Below are 14,222 nucleotides of genomic sequence, written 5' to 3' on the forward strand. Positions count from 1 at the left end.
ATATAACGATGCAAATCAGTACTCCTGTCTATTTTGGATAGGGAGCATCTCCAAATTGCAGAGAGTAGAGGTGTGCTTAAGCAATTGTAGCAGTTCCTTAGGGGAAAAGTACTAACAATCAAATATATATTAATTCATTTAACATCATCAGAGATAGAGTGCCCCCTGTAGTGTAGTTTTAGCAACGTCTTCTACACTACCCTCTGTAAGGAGTTTTTGAAAGCTATAAATCTAAAACTTTACATTTTTAATTAAAAATAATATATGTTACTATTATATAAGTTACAAAATTAGGAATATATTTAATATTAATTATCAAAGGGCACATTGTGTCTGTATTTTACCTACATTTCTCCTGAAGAAAAGCTATTTTTCAGCTGCATTTCTTCAGAATGCTGACTGATTACAGAAGCACATGCAAAATCCACCTGGCAAGTCAGTAGCCCTGCTTTGTTAAACATTGATCCTTTGCCACTCTTTGGAGTGTGTTTGATGAAAATGAGTGTGTTTGGTAAGCCAGCTCACTCAGTAGGCCCTTGTTGCCAGAGCATTAAGTCTATCTGTAAGTTGCTGGTAAAAAGGTGGTTTGTCTCTGCATGACATAGTGCCCTTATGGCTGCCAGAACAGCTGTTGGAACTGCTGGAAGCCCTGAGAACAGATGGCCACATCACACAAAAGGAAAAACAGCTTAGGACATACTGTACCACTCAGCTACTCAGTAGAATTAAACACTGATGGTGCAGTGGCCAGGTTATTTTAAGAGAATTAAGTGAAACACATTCTATTATTTGTGTACATATATGTATGTCTTGTGTGTATTTACTTACTGGCTACTTTATTTATCATTCATGTTATTATCCAATTAGTGAATCACGTGGAAGGAAAATGTAAAAATCATGCAGATGTAGGTGAAGCACTTCATTAAATGTTCACATGAAACATCAGAATGAGGGAAAATGTTAAATGTGAATTGGACCATGGTAAGGCTGTTGGTTCTACACAGGCTGGTTTGAGTATTTCACAAATTGCTGGGCTTCTCATACACAACAGTGTCTACAAACAATGATGACAAGCCGACATAAAGGCTAAGTTAAATCAAATAACCACCCTTTACCACCATACAGAGCTAAAAAGTCGTGCCAGGCAAGAACAGACCTGGCCCTGCCCACAGATTCACTGAAACCAGACACTTAGTGATTGGAAAAACATCAGGCAATTTATACCCCAGCTTGTTGTATTAGTTTGGAATCTTGCTCCTTGTGTCTGTGTGGGGTTTCCTCCAGGTTCTCTGGTTTTGTCCCACTGCCAATAACATGCCAAGAGATGGATTAGCTCCTCGAAATTGATCATAGTTGTGGTTGAGTGTGCAGATTTGTCATGGACTGGTGCCCCATCCACATTGTATACAAAATTGGCATTTAACAACTACTGTAATTTCAGCAAGTAGTTATATATATATATATATATATATATATATATATATATATATATATATATATATATATAGGTATATTTATATATATATATCTATATTTATATATATATATATATTTGTATGTGTGTGTAAGTGTGTGTGTGTGTGTGTATACTGATACACATACACAAATATATATATACATTTACTCATCTCTGTCTAGAAAATAAGGACATGTTTCTGCAAAGTTTATGATTCATGTAAACGAAAGTGTTTATCATTGCACATTTGTCAGCACACACACAGAAAAAATGCAGTGTTTTGACAGAAATAAAAATGCACAAGTCAACTTACAGACACTGTGGTAACATTTGCTAACCACAAAAAAATAAAAAATATATAAAAAAAAAACAGGCCGTCAGCATGCACGTCATTTGCCTCATAAGGACAGTCCCACAATGTGATGTTTTCAAGATTTTTGTTGCCTTTCCGTTTGTGGTTTATTAACTTCTACACGTGAATTTAAATTGCAAACATGTTTATTGTGTTCCACAAAAACATCACTAAGATAACAAGGAAATTTCCCTTATGTAAAAAAAAAAAAATGCTGTTATTTAAAATAGATCTTGAATATGACAGATGACAGTGACAGTACTGGTGATAACAGCTGTGGTGTTAATAAGCAATATTGTCATAAAGTTCATGGTGTAACATGGACACATAATCAAAACATGTGAAACGATTCTTTGATCTATGCCCCGATTCACACACTCGTGCAAAAGAAAATGTATGCTCTCTTCTAATAACCGTATTGCTAAGGCAGTTGGCATAAACACATCCATACTATAACTGAAAAGCGTATATGAGTCACTGAGTTTCAGCTACACATTATATCAGCTTAATCTCATATGTAACTTCACACATACAAGGGAAAATAAGTCAGAAATGCAATGAGTCAAACGTTAAACATATTTAGATGAATCAGTGCATAACATGTAAAAAAATAAAAAAAAAATAGATACATTTTGTAGCCTTACACCCTGAAAGTGAAAAGGGGATAATATTTTATGAATCTATACAAAATAACGTATAATACTGAAGTGAAAGGATGTTTTTTCTTTATTAAAAATGATTTTTAAAAGGTTTGCAAAATGATTATGTTCTTTGAAGGTCCCAGAGTTTGTTGGAGAACAAACCTACAGCCAAACCAAATAGCATTAGGATCACCAAGACCAAAAATCTATTAAAACAAGTCCAAGACAAAGTATTGAAGTATCAATTAAAAGTTTGGTTATAAAATAAATATCACAAAATTTGCTCATGTCATGAAATACTGTTAAATCACCATTACACAAAAGAAGAAGAATATAGTACAACTATGACACATGAAGGAAAGTAGGACATTAGTCAGAGAAGAAACCAAGGGGCCTACCCTGACCCTATATAAAATACTCTATATGAAAGGGTAGTGGTCGGAAGATGTGTGGGATTTGGGTGGATGAGACTATTACCACATTAAAGCGTAGTAATTGAACCTTTCTTTTGTGGGAATGCCTTTCTTCAGCAGAGACAGGGAAGCTGGTCTCGATTAAATGTAAGATGGATCCAAACACAGGGCAATCATAGCAGCAAAACATATGGAACCAACCAAAATGTACCAAACAATATGTATTTTAAAAAACAGTTATGTTACAATAAAGATATTTTCAGCTAGCAATATTAGACATGTTGACAATGAAATGGACGAAATGACAAATAAGCCTGTTTCAAATCCCACTTTGTAAATAAAGAAACATAAATAAAGTAACATTAGAAATTGTGGAAAAGTTTAAGTCGGTGAATAATTATGCAAGGCATAATAGATAGATAGATAGATAGATAGATAGATAGATAGATAGATAGATAGATAGATAGATAGATAGATAGATAGATTAACATAATGAAAATTTATAACATTTGTTGTACAGCAGCTATTTTGGATCTTTAACTACTTATGTTCTTTCCACAATCAGCATCATCATCATCATCATCATCATCATCATCACCACCACCATCAACAACAACAACAACAAAAGTCATTTTTCCTCCACCAAAAATCTTTCCTATAACAATACCGGTTACAGTGCTTCCTTTTTTTTGATCTCTGTGACATCAACTAAAATGCGTTTTTATGTTAAATGTGAATGAAGTTTTTTAAAATCAAAATTCTTTCTAATAAATATGTCTGATAGTTCTTATTCATACTGATATATATATATTCATATTCAGATTCATATGCATATCTTTATATTTACTTGAATTTTAGCGTCAATATTTGTAATTTATTTTTGTAGCATCCATTGGTTTAATTAAGACACTTGCCATTAATACTTTTGTTGTCATTAAATCACATATAAATGCTTAATAAATGTTCTGATATGTCTCCTTAAAAATATAATATAAAGAAATAACGTTTAGAACCGATAATCGTGGATGGCACTTTGCTATTGCTTTCAATGTCTTACTACATTTTTAATTTCACTGTCGAATTGCCCCGTTTTTGAGCAGACTATTTCTTTTACATTCAGACAGTTCATTATATTGTAGACAATTGTGCACTGCATTCTAATTTCCTTAATTTGACATTTGGAGACATAAATATTATATGGCTGTATCAGAGAAATCACTGATTTAAAGATAAAGCCATGAAGCTTTGACATTAAAGCAGATGCAACTACTCAGCATTATTTTTTTTTAAATACTTCCTAGCAATATTTTAGTGTCAACCACATACATTAATAACATAATTATGACAATGACTCAGTTTTCTCCTCTCAAGAAAGTAAACCATCTGACTATAAATACAGGTGGACACAGAGATCATGCTGCATAATTTTCTGAGAAAGAGACAAGTTCAGGTGAGTCACAGACAGATCTTTCCACTGCTGGCTAAGGTTTGGCAAATTTGTTTACAGGTTTAAAAACAACTACACATTTAGATAAGAAAGTGGAATAGAAAGTACCTCATTTTTAAAGTCTTTATAGCAATTCCCTTTACAACTGGCCAAAGGTCAACCTCTTCAGTGACAGTGTCAGTAGATGTAAAATGATTTATCCTTTGAAATAGCATCTGATATTTAAAAAAAGAAAGAAAAAGAAGGCTGATATGTCCAAACTGTAGAAGATTAGCTTTCTGTTGCTCACAGTTATTCTGGAAAAGAGGCCAACCATTCAATGAGAAATTGCAGCATTCTTTGAACTACAGAAACGATTACAAACTTTATACAAAATGAAAATATCAAAGAATAATTGAATGCTATATTGATGGAACATTAATGATGGTGTTCTTTATATTGATCATCTTGTTTGAGTCTAAATGTGCAGAAAGAATCTTTTTCAGATATGAAAATGTCTGGTTTAGATAACTGAGGTTTGGGTGTATTTTTCCATTTACGCGTTTCTTAACCTCACAAAGAGCGCCTGAACACCTTGGCATGCAAACAGGTACACAAGAGCTTGACATGAAGCACTGTAGTCTTTTGAAGTGATGCATTTATTTGTCTTTTAACGTCGAGAAAAAAGAATCTCGTTCTAAGCGGGTCCTTGCCTATGGCTTTCGTTGTGGAGCTTTAACAGCTTGGATGTTTAAAAATAAGATTTTACCTCATTTTAATTTATTCTGTTCAACAAGCAAAAGACAGGAAGAGAACAGGAGGTGCAAAAAAGGCATAAAGACGTCTGTACTTGAGCAGGTATTTGCCTTCCTAAAGAATTAGAGAAATATGTGTAAAAAGGTAATGATTTGAGTACATGTCCTCAACTTTTAAATATGGTTTAGACTTATGTAGCTTGTGACTGTTAAAGTGATCGTGTTTTTTAGTTTTAAGTTTTATAGGTGTGTTTATTTCAATCACAATCATTTATGCCATTTGTGTGTTTATTCATTAATTAACCATTGTAACATAATTACCCCAACCACCTTTTTTTTTTTTACCATGCAAGGAATACGTTATATATATAATCCATTTTATTTCTAACTTAATGAAGATAATTTAAGATACTGAATTAACTCTTGCAAACCTTTGATTCATTTTTATAAAGAACCTATAAGTCAGATTTAAACTTTCTGTACAAAGTTCACAGTTTGTGTGAAAATTGAAAGTTGTAGGACTGCATGTGTAGGACTGTGTGTGTGTTGGTGGTTATAGTCAGATTGCTGCTTTGTATTATAGTACAGTTTACATTTTTCATATCCTACATGGTTTAGTGCAAATCGGCCAGAAAATGAGGAACACCCAAAAAGCCTTTCTGCTCAGATAGTGCTGTTCTGTTGTTCCTATATAGGATATGTGGTAGAACGAGTGGTTAGTAGAAATTAATTCCAAGATAGATTTTTTACTAGTTTGATGGACTTTTGAAGAGCTTTGTGGGAAAGTGGTTTGTAATAACGAAACGTTCCATGGTATAAATTAAAAAGAAGTATTGCTTTTGGCAGTGAGTAATTTTCCATCTCTGTGGTTATGTCACAGTAATCACAGGTAAATTATAATGCACTATTATATTATAATATAGACTAAAGTCTTACTGTAGATCTAGGTTTTATCATGAAGCATAGTTTGACTGTGCGTGTATAGTGTGATTGTGCCTGCTAAAAATGTAATATAATTATTTTGTTTCATAGTTATTAATTTTAAAGATATAAGACATGCTCATTGCCACACTGTGCAACTGCAGTTATTTTATATTTAGATCTGTGATTGCAGCTCAAATGTTTTTTTGTACACAAGGATAACATCAGAAACCGCAAAGATTGCAAACTTTCTCTTTCTATTTACCCATATCCTATTTCCTCTTCCTGGCCTGCTTATCTCGTGCATGTTTTTGCAGCATGCAAAGTGAGCATACATGTATTTATCTGTAAATGGTTATTCATCTTAGCTTGCTTGTGTGGTGTTTATGGTTTTTCTCGACGGAGAAGTTTGGTGTGCATTTTGAAACAGATCCATATTTGCTTTGTTCACCTCTGAATTAAAACGTGAATCCACCAAAACCCGCCAGGCCCTATCACTTAGTAGTATCAAGTTTTTGTGTGATAGATCTATTATAGCAGCTTCCCACTCACTTTAGCTGTGCTTGTTCTCTACGTTTATTATTCTACTTTCGTGTTTTTGCTTCTCACCCTCATGATGTTAATGATGAAAAGGGAAAAAACCCAGCGATGTTGTGGCTGGGCGAAGAGAAGAGTATTTAAATTTTGTCCTCCTTTCTATTCTTTTGAGGATTTCTGAGTGTTTAATAGGTAGCTAACCAAACTCTAATGCGTTACTTTTTCTTGCCAGTGAAGCAAAGAAATAATCTGCAGTGCATCAGTGACGTCAAGATGATTTAGGGCTCAAAGAAGGAATGAGAAAAAAAATTCTTCTTTTTTTCTGTTTCAGAGTTTTACAGGAGGAATGTCACAGCTTAACAATCAGAGTGACAGCAGTAGAGGTGTAAGGGATGAAGATGTGACTCCAATTCAGGAAGAAGAGCAGGAGAATAAGATTTACATGCCAAATAAATGTGATGCCTCACTCCTTTCTGAAGAAGACTCACTCACTCAGGTAACCTGTAGTTTACGGAGTAAAAAGTCAGTTCACGCTAAAGAATAGATAAGCTTAAACATATTTGCATTTGGACTTTCCATCAAGTCATTTCCTTCATTCTACATTCTGTTCATAATTCTCAGTGAAAATTATCATTGAGATTATCCACCTAAAGCAGTTAATTAGTCAGGCACAATGCCACAGCTATCTATCAGTTAATTATAAATTCATAACATTGTGTCTCTCTCTCTCTCTCTCTCTTTCTCTCTCTGTGTGTGTGTGTGTGTGTGTGTGTGTGCAGAGTGCTGAAAAAACAACACAAACACACGTTCTTCTTCTAGAGTACCAGAGTCCTCAGCCAACCCAGAACAGACCATCTGTGCTCTGCTCTACCTCTCTGCTACCTCTGGGTCTGTACTGCAACATCCAGTGTTTTTAACTACACATTCCACCTCAGTATGCTCTGTACATCAAAGAATTATTATTATTTTTAAAAATGCTTTGATAATACATGAGCAACAAATTATAGTACCTTATTACATTAATCTTTACCTCTATTCTGTAAACATGGGTCTGGAAATGCATATATTACTCATCATGCATTTCCCGATCATATTCCTTCACTAGAACGCAACAGTATTTCTCAGATCTCACCTAAAAAGTGTGAGTCAGCAGTTAAAAGTGCCAGAAAGGAGCGTGAGTCCATGTCTATTCAAGAACAGATTGATCAGCACAAAAACCCCAGCACTCATATGAACAGGTAAGACTCAAACAGAAAACATTAAACTCATTTGAAATCCCAAACCTTGCACTGAGCTTTGTTTTAATTTTAACACCTCTGGAGCTGACTTCTCTTGAAATCACATGCATATGCATGCGTGTGTGTGTGTGTGTGTGTGTATATACACATATATATTTATGTATCTATTGCAATGGAACAGAGCCAAGAAAATAACAATAAAACACATGCCCTGAAAAGTTTCAGCTGCATATGTCAGTGCATTAATTTACATTTCCCCATCACAGCTTAATCCAGTCAAATGTCATAAACTCTCTGTTTGTCAACGGCCGTTGTCGCTGGCCTGATTGTGATGAAGCCTTCAGAGAATATCCTGTTTTCCTGAAGTGAGTCTTCGTCCGTTTTTGCAGCATTTAAACCAAATATGCCAAATGTATATCTGCAATTCCTCTTTTGCTGTTTTATGTTTTGTAAATAATATCATATTCCTCAAATTGTTTAGACACCTGAACAACAGACACAGCTGGGGAGAAAAAACAATTGCACAGTGGAGGGTGCAGGAAGAAAGGGTTCGCCAGATGGAGAGTCAGGTAGATGAATACGTAGTAGCATTCAAACAAATAAGATGTTCACATTATTTTTCAGCGCATGCGTATTTCAATGAAAAGCAAGTTAATACTTTATCTAAGAACAATAAAATAAAACCTACAGGACAGCTACATATATGACAACTAACAAACCCATACAAGCATTTATAAAGCCTTATTCTAACAGACTCAAGCAGATGTATTATTCACTGTGAAAATTCACTACAGCTTCTTACTTTTTACTGATCCATTCTGTTATGTCATGTTGACTCAAAAAAGTAAAATTGGCTCTACTGATCATGCCTTGTTCAGCCAAAACTACTTTCGATCTATTTGACTGGCAGAGAAAAGAGCTATATATTGAACAGATGTAATTAAAATGGAGGCAACTTTAAACTGCTTATTCAGTTAATGGATATAATTATATTGTGCTCAAAAGGCCCATGTAATCAGATATTAAAGAGCATTTAAGAAATGCTTAGAGCAACCTATTTCATTTCTAATGAAAAGGCATATTTTTGCAATGTTGTTTAGATAGAGAAACAAGACCAAATATTACTAGTCAAATGTTAACAGGCTAGTGGGCACATAGAGGCTAGTTTTATCTAAATGGCTTTATAAATCAGTTATATGAAACATTTCTATGTTTATATGTTTCTTTTTTAGGAACAGGTAATAAATTCATTTTAGGTAGTCAGCGCTACGATTTATTGACAGTTGTGTGACAAGAATATTCAACCTGAATTCATTGCATGGCCAGGATTCTTGAGGCTATGCTATTAAAACAAATGTATACAATGCTCTATCATCATAACAGACTAATCATTGTTCAGAGAAATCAGGATGTCATTTACACCAGTTCCACTTAATAAAGGAAAAAAATGTCAGAGCAAAATTGTAACAAACTGATATTTTTACATTTTGATGAATTATTTTATAGTTGTATTTCATACGGTGTTGGAATAAACATTTGTTTTTTTAAGCAGCTCTGAACACCACCCTTGGTTATGTACACTACTCTTGCCTGTCGTCATGATATTTTGTATATGCTAGATTTATAAACGGTGATGCTAATGATTATTTCACTGGTCATGAGGAGGATTATGTGAACTCCATGTGTATGTGAAATGGATAGAGAACTGTTGAAGTTTCTCTTTGCTCCAAATTCATCTGATAGGCTTTGTCCAATTTCGCCAAGCGATTCTATGCTTATTTATTGAATTATTCTTTTAATACCATTATGATGCCTGGTACTTTTTTTGGAAACTGCCCAGGATATTGATTCTGATCCAGTGCAATACTGAAACAGATTTTCTGTAAATTGTGTTTAAGCTTGTTCAGGAAAGACAGAAGCTCCAGGCCATGCAGCTCCATCTAAGACTGACTGAAAACCCAGTAAGTAAATCACTTCATCACTCACTCCCCTTTGGAAACTATTTAGAAATTTTATAACTAGGGAAAAAAATCAGAATTAATAATGCATCAGGAAGAATTTACCATAATGTTTTACTAGGAATAATAAATCTATTTCATAGCCTCCTTCTAGTTTTGCCATTCGAATAGTTGGTGTTGTTGCACTACGTTTTTGCTTTCTGAAGCGCGCGGGTGTGTGTTGTGTGCCGCTCTGTCAGAGAGCAGCTCTAGGCTGGTGGAGTCCGCTGGCACTGCCTGCACCCCCGTCTGAGGAGCCAGATGGAAGTGTAGAGTGGGCCATCGATGCCACAGGGCGCCATGAATACTGGCCCACAGCCACCTCCCACCTACTGACAGGTAAAGCCTATTCACACACTGATTTTCCCAGGGCTGTCAGATTCAATAATATACACATGTGCTTACATGCTAGACCATTTTTTGCGTTCAGTGTTTCAAGAAAATATTGCTAGAATTACTCATTTCCAGCCAAAACCCAACCTGTGTTATGTAAAAAATTTTTCTTCTACATTCTAGATTTCGTCAACAGTATGGAATGCTACAAATATGTCAATATCAGACCTCCATATACTTATGCTTTTCTTATTAGATGTGTAAGTACCCAAGTTATAGAAATGAAACATTCAATTATAATATTTTTACAATATGTGTATATGCATATTTACAACATACAAACACATATTCTGATATTTTAGGCTAGTTACAATATCTATATTGAGGTTTCTCATCACTATATGCATATCTATATTTATTTATATTTATGTCCTGTTTTTCCCGTAGTCAATACTGGAGGCACCAGATAAGCAAAGAGCTCTGAATGAAATCTACAGTTGGTTCATTCAAAGATTCTTTTACTTCCGTCACAACACTCCCACATGGAAGGTATAGTATCATGACTGAAAGATTAGCAGCTTCAGCCAACACACCTCAGCGTTGCCGGTTAATATTTCACATGACATTTACATTTTACATTTTATGTCAGATGCCCTTATCCAGAGTGACCTACATTTATTTCATTTATACAAGTACGTAATTGAGGGTTAAGCACCTTGCTCAGGGGCCCAGTAGTGGCAGCTTGGTGGTCCTGGGATTCATTCCTCATTGAAACCCCATGTGTAAATATAGGATCTAGTCAAATTATATATTGAATTTTACAGCATAGTAGAAGATGGATCTGCCTGAAATCATGGTTTTGTTGTTTAGCCTTTCAAAATTTCATACCGCAGTGTGTATAGGCTTTATTACCAGTATACCAGTCTAGACATTCCCTCCCAACACAATACAGTTGTGGTGAGTATTAGCCACTTTATTAGCATATAATCAAAACCACATTAATAAACAGGTAGAAAGTTTTTTTTCTTCACTTCATCGGGGCCCCCCCCTAAAACAGGGACACCCCCCACCCCCTTACTGTCTGGCACGCAGCTCGTCTACACCATTGTCACCAGGCTTGAATTCAAGATGAAATAGAAATTCATCAAGTCAGGTGACATTTTCCGAATCTTCACTGTCCAGTTTCTGTGAGCCTGTGCCAATGTAGCCTCAGCAGTAGAATCCAGTGTGGTCTTCTGCTAGCCCATCCACCTCAAGGTTCAAAGTGTTGAGCATTCCTGTTAGCTTGAACCAGTCTGGACATTATCCACTGACCTGGAGTTTTTTTAAAAACTCAAAACCAGCCTGTCAGACACAAACAACACAATACAGTCCAACTCCCAGATTTGATTTGTTGTTGTTCTGATGTTTGAACGTTAATAAGCGTTACCTTGTATCTGCATGATTTTATATATATATATTGCTGCTCTCAAATGATTGGCTGGTTTGATAACTGTATTAACGAGCAGGTGCTTCTAAAAAAGTGAATATTAGCGTCTGCTTTTGTGTAGCCTGTTGTATATCCACTAGATGGCAGTAATTACATAGAGAATTTTTTTTTTGCCATCTTAAATTTTCTGAACTAGAGGGCATGATGGCTTGGTGTTTATCACGTTTGCTTTGCACCATTAAGGGGGTGTGGAATATGCATGCTCTCCCTAGGCTTCAGGGGTTTCCTCTGGGTACTCTGGTTTCCTTACCCAGTCCAAAGACATGTGTTGTAGGCTGATTATCATCGCTAAATTGTTGTGTGTGTGTGTGTGTGTGTGGAGGGAGTGTGATTGTACCCTGCAATGGGTTGGCCCCCCTTCCAGGGTTGTACCCCAAGCCCCCTGAGATAGACCTCATGCTCCCCATGAACTTGTGTAGGATAAGTGGTACAGAAAATGAATGGAATTATTTTCTGAATGCAGAAATTCTTTTTTGTTATTTGTAAGCAGAATGCAGTCCGTCACAACCTCAGCCTTCATAAGTGCTTTGTGCGAGTGGATGGAGGAAAAGGTGCTGTCTGGACTGTGGATGAGAAGGAGTTTCAGAAGAGAAAGGGACAAAGGTTTAACAGGTAGCAATTCAAACCTAATTTTTAATTTGTTCACTTTGTAATGATAGATTAGTCAATTGTTCAACTTAAAAAATAAATATTTCTGAATTATTTAGTAACCACAAGGAAATAATTGTTTAAAATGCTACAGTTTTATTAGCTCTGTTAAATTCCTTTAAGGTTTACAATGTACTGGAATAAGGGATGTGACAAGATTTCAAGCAAAATTTACTTCAGTTCAATTTCATTCAATGTTTTGGCTCTTGATTTTGTGATTCCTGATTCTCACAATCCCTCTTTTTGCATACATGACACATGCATACCTTGAATGGGCTACAATAACACAGGAAAATGCACAATTAGAAGAAAAGCACAATATTATTTTTTAATCATGTTTTATTGCATCTTTATGTAAGCTTTCAAAAAGCATAAAACATTTTGGTATTTATATGTTTAAATTTGAGGGATGAAATTCAAGAAGAGTCGAATTCAAGAAGAAATATTGAAAGACAGAGGAGATCTTGGCCATTTATGTTTATGAATAATAAAATTGCATATAATATAATAAAGTTGGTAACATATTCAAGAGATAAGTGGGCAGGGCTTTCATAATAATAATAATAATAATAATAATAATAATAATAATAATAATAATAATAATAATAATAATAATAATAATAAATGAATGAATGAATAAAAAGAAAGTAATATATTTGAGATTAATTTCTTTAGGACTGAAAATAAAAGACCTTAAATCAGCTCAGATTTTTCATATTTATGTTACATTCAAAAAATAAATGGGGTGCTGTTTCTTCTCACAAAATGATCGTGTCTTCCTTAACCTTATTAGATATAGCTTAGAAAACTTGCTTAGTAAAAGCCAGGCCCTTTCCCAACCTTGATCCATCACAAAGCATCCATCTAACAATCTCTCATCAAGTGATGTCCAGGACTCGAGAGCAAAGACACCTTGTCGTTGAACGGATCGTGAATGACAAATCAATGAGTCGACTCTTTTAGGTGACCTTTGGGAGTTGATTGACATTTCTTAAGAACCTTTCTCGGATTACATAAAAAAAACCAACAACACCCTGTGACGCCGTGACTGAGAAATAATCAGTATTCATGGTTCAGTTCTGTACATAACATACACTGTATCTGAGCTGTTTGTACAGCATAACGATGGACAGAATATTAAGAACAGTATTTGACTCGTTGACTCGAGTGAACTGCACTACGGTATGTGACGGTGCGCTGGTTGTTAAACTGGAGCAAAGTCTTTATTTGGAAACTCAGATGCTGAAACTGGCTAATATCAAGATGATTACCTTTTCTTTTCCTTTTTTAAGGGATTCTTTGAAATGGATGGCTCATTTCTCTCATCCTCCAAAAGTGCCCTAAGCTTTCCTGACAGCGTGCAATGAGAAGCTGTTTCCCATAATGGTGTTGGACTGTGTTTTTTTTTATTCATCATTTGTTTTTGTGTGACAAACTGTAAAGTCAAGTCTGTTTCTGTCAACTAGAAGCAGTGACATTTTTTGACAATATCTAGTATTTCCTATGACAACATTACAATAAATAAAATATTATTAAATCAATTTTGTTGCAAGATTGAAATAGTTTTTTTTCTTTTGACACATTTTCTACTTTTAAGCATTTATTTCTAGAAAGAAACAAACTTCATCAGCCAAATGATTAAGAACATTTAAAGCTTAATATTACCTTTATACTTTGTGCTATAAGGCTAATGTTTCATTAAATCTTCTTACTATTAATTTAACAATAATCTGTGTTCTGTTTTCTGATTTTGTGACTTAATACTAAGATTTATCAATATTTATTTATCATCCTTGCATTATGTTTTAATACTGACGTTAAAAAATTAAAACAAAATTGTTCTAACAATGATCTGGAGTCATTTGTTGGTGTTATGGCAGGGTTTGGCCAGAAGAGGGGACTAACAGTGGGCTCGGTGGGCTTGGGCGTGGTAAAGCTTCCCCTTAGAGCATTTTCATACACAGACACAGATATACATCAGGCATATATAGAAATATGGGTCAGACAAAAGAGCAG

At 34.8% G+C, this 14,222-nt stretch overlaps 1 protein-coding gene across 1 annotated transcript; it reads left to right on the top strand.

The window, feature by feature from the left end:
• Positions 1 to 4,880: 4,880 nt before the first annotated feature.
• foxp3b (forkhead box P3b) lies at positions 4,881 to 13,832 on the top strand. The gene is made up of 12 exons (XM_058389058.1): positions 4,881 to 5,146; positions 6,833 to 6,997; positions 7,281 to 7,389; positions 7,607 to 7,739; positions 8,006 to 8,104; positions 8,221 to 8,308; positions 9,638 to 9,700; positions 9,937 to 10,075; positions 10,253 to 10,329; positions 10,517 to 10,618; positions 12,049 to 12,170; positions 13,499 to 13,832. The coding sequence occupies exons 1-12, from the start codon at positions 5,036 to 5,038 to the stop codon at positions 13,548 to 13,550; spliced, it is 1,260 nt and encodes a 419-aa protein (XP_058245041.1). The 5' UTR covers positions 4,881 to 5,035; the 3' UTR covers positions 13,551 to 13,832.
• Positions 13,833 to 14,222: the final 390 nt, after the last annotated feature.

This window comes from Hemibagrus wyckioides, linkage group LG05, assembly GCF_019097595.1.
Source record: "Hemibagrus wyckioides isolate EC202008001 linkage group LG05, SWU_Hwy_1.0, whole genome shotgun sequence".
Taxonomy (NCBI): domain Eukaryota; kingdom Metazoa; phylum Chordata; class Actinopteri; order Siluriformes; family Bagridae; genus Hemibagrus; species Hemibagrus wyckioides.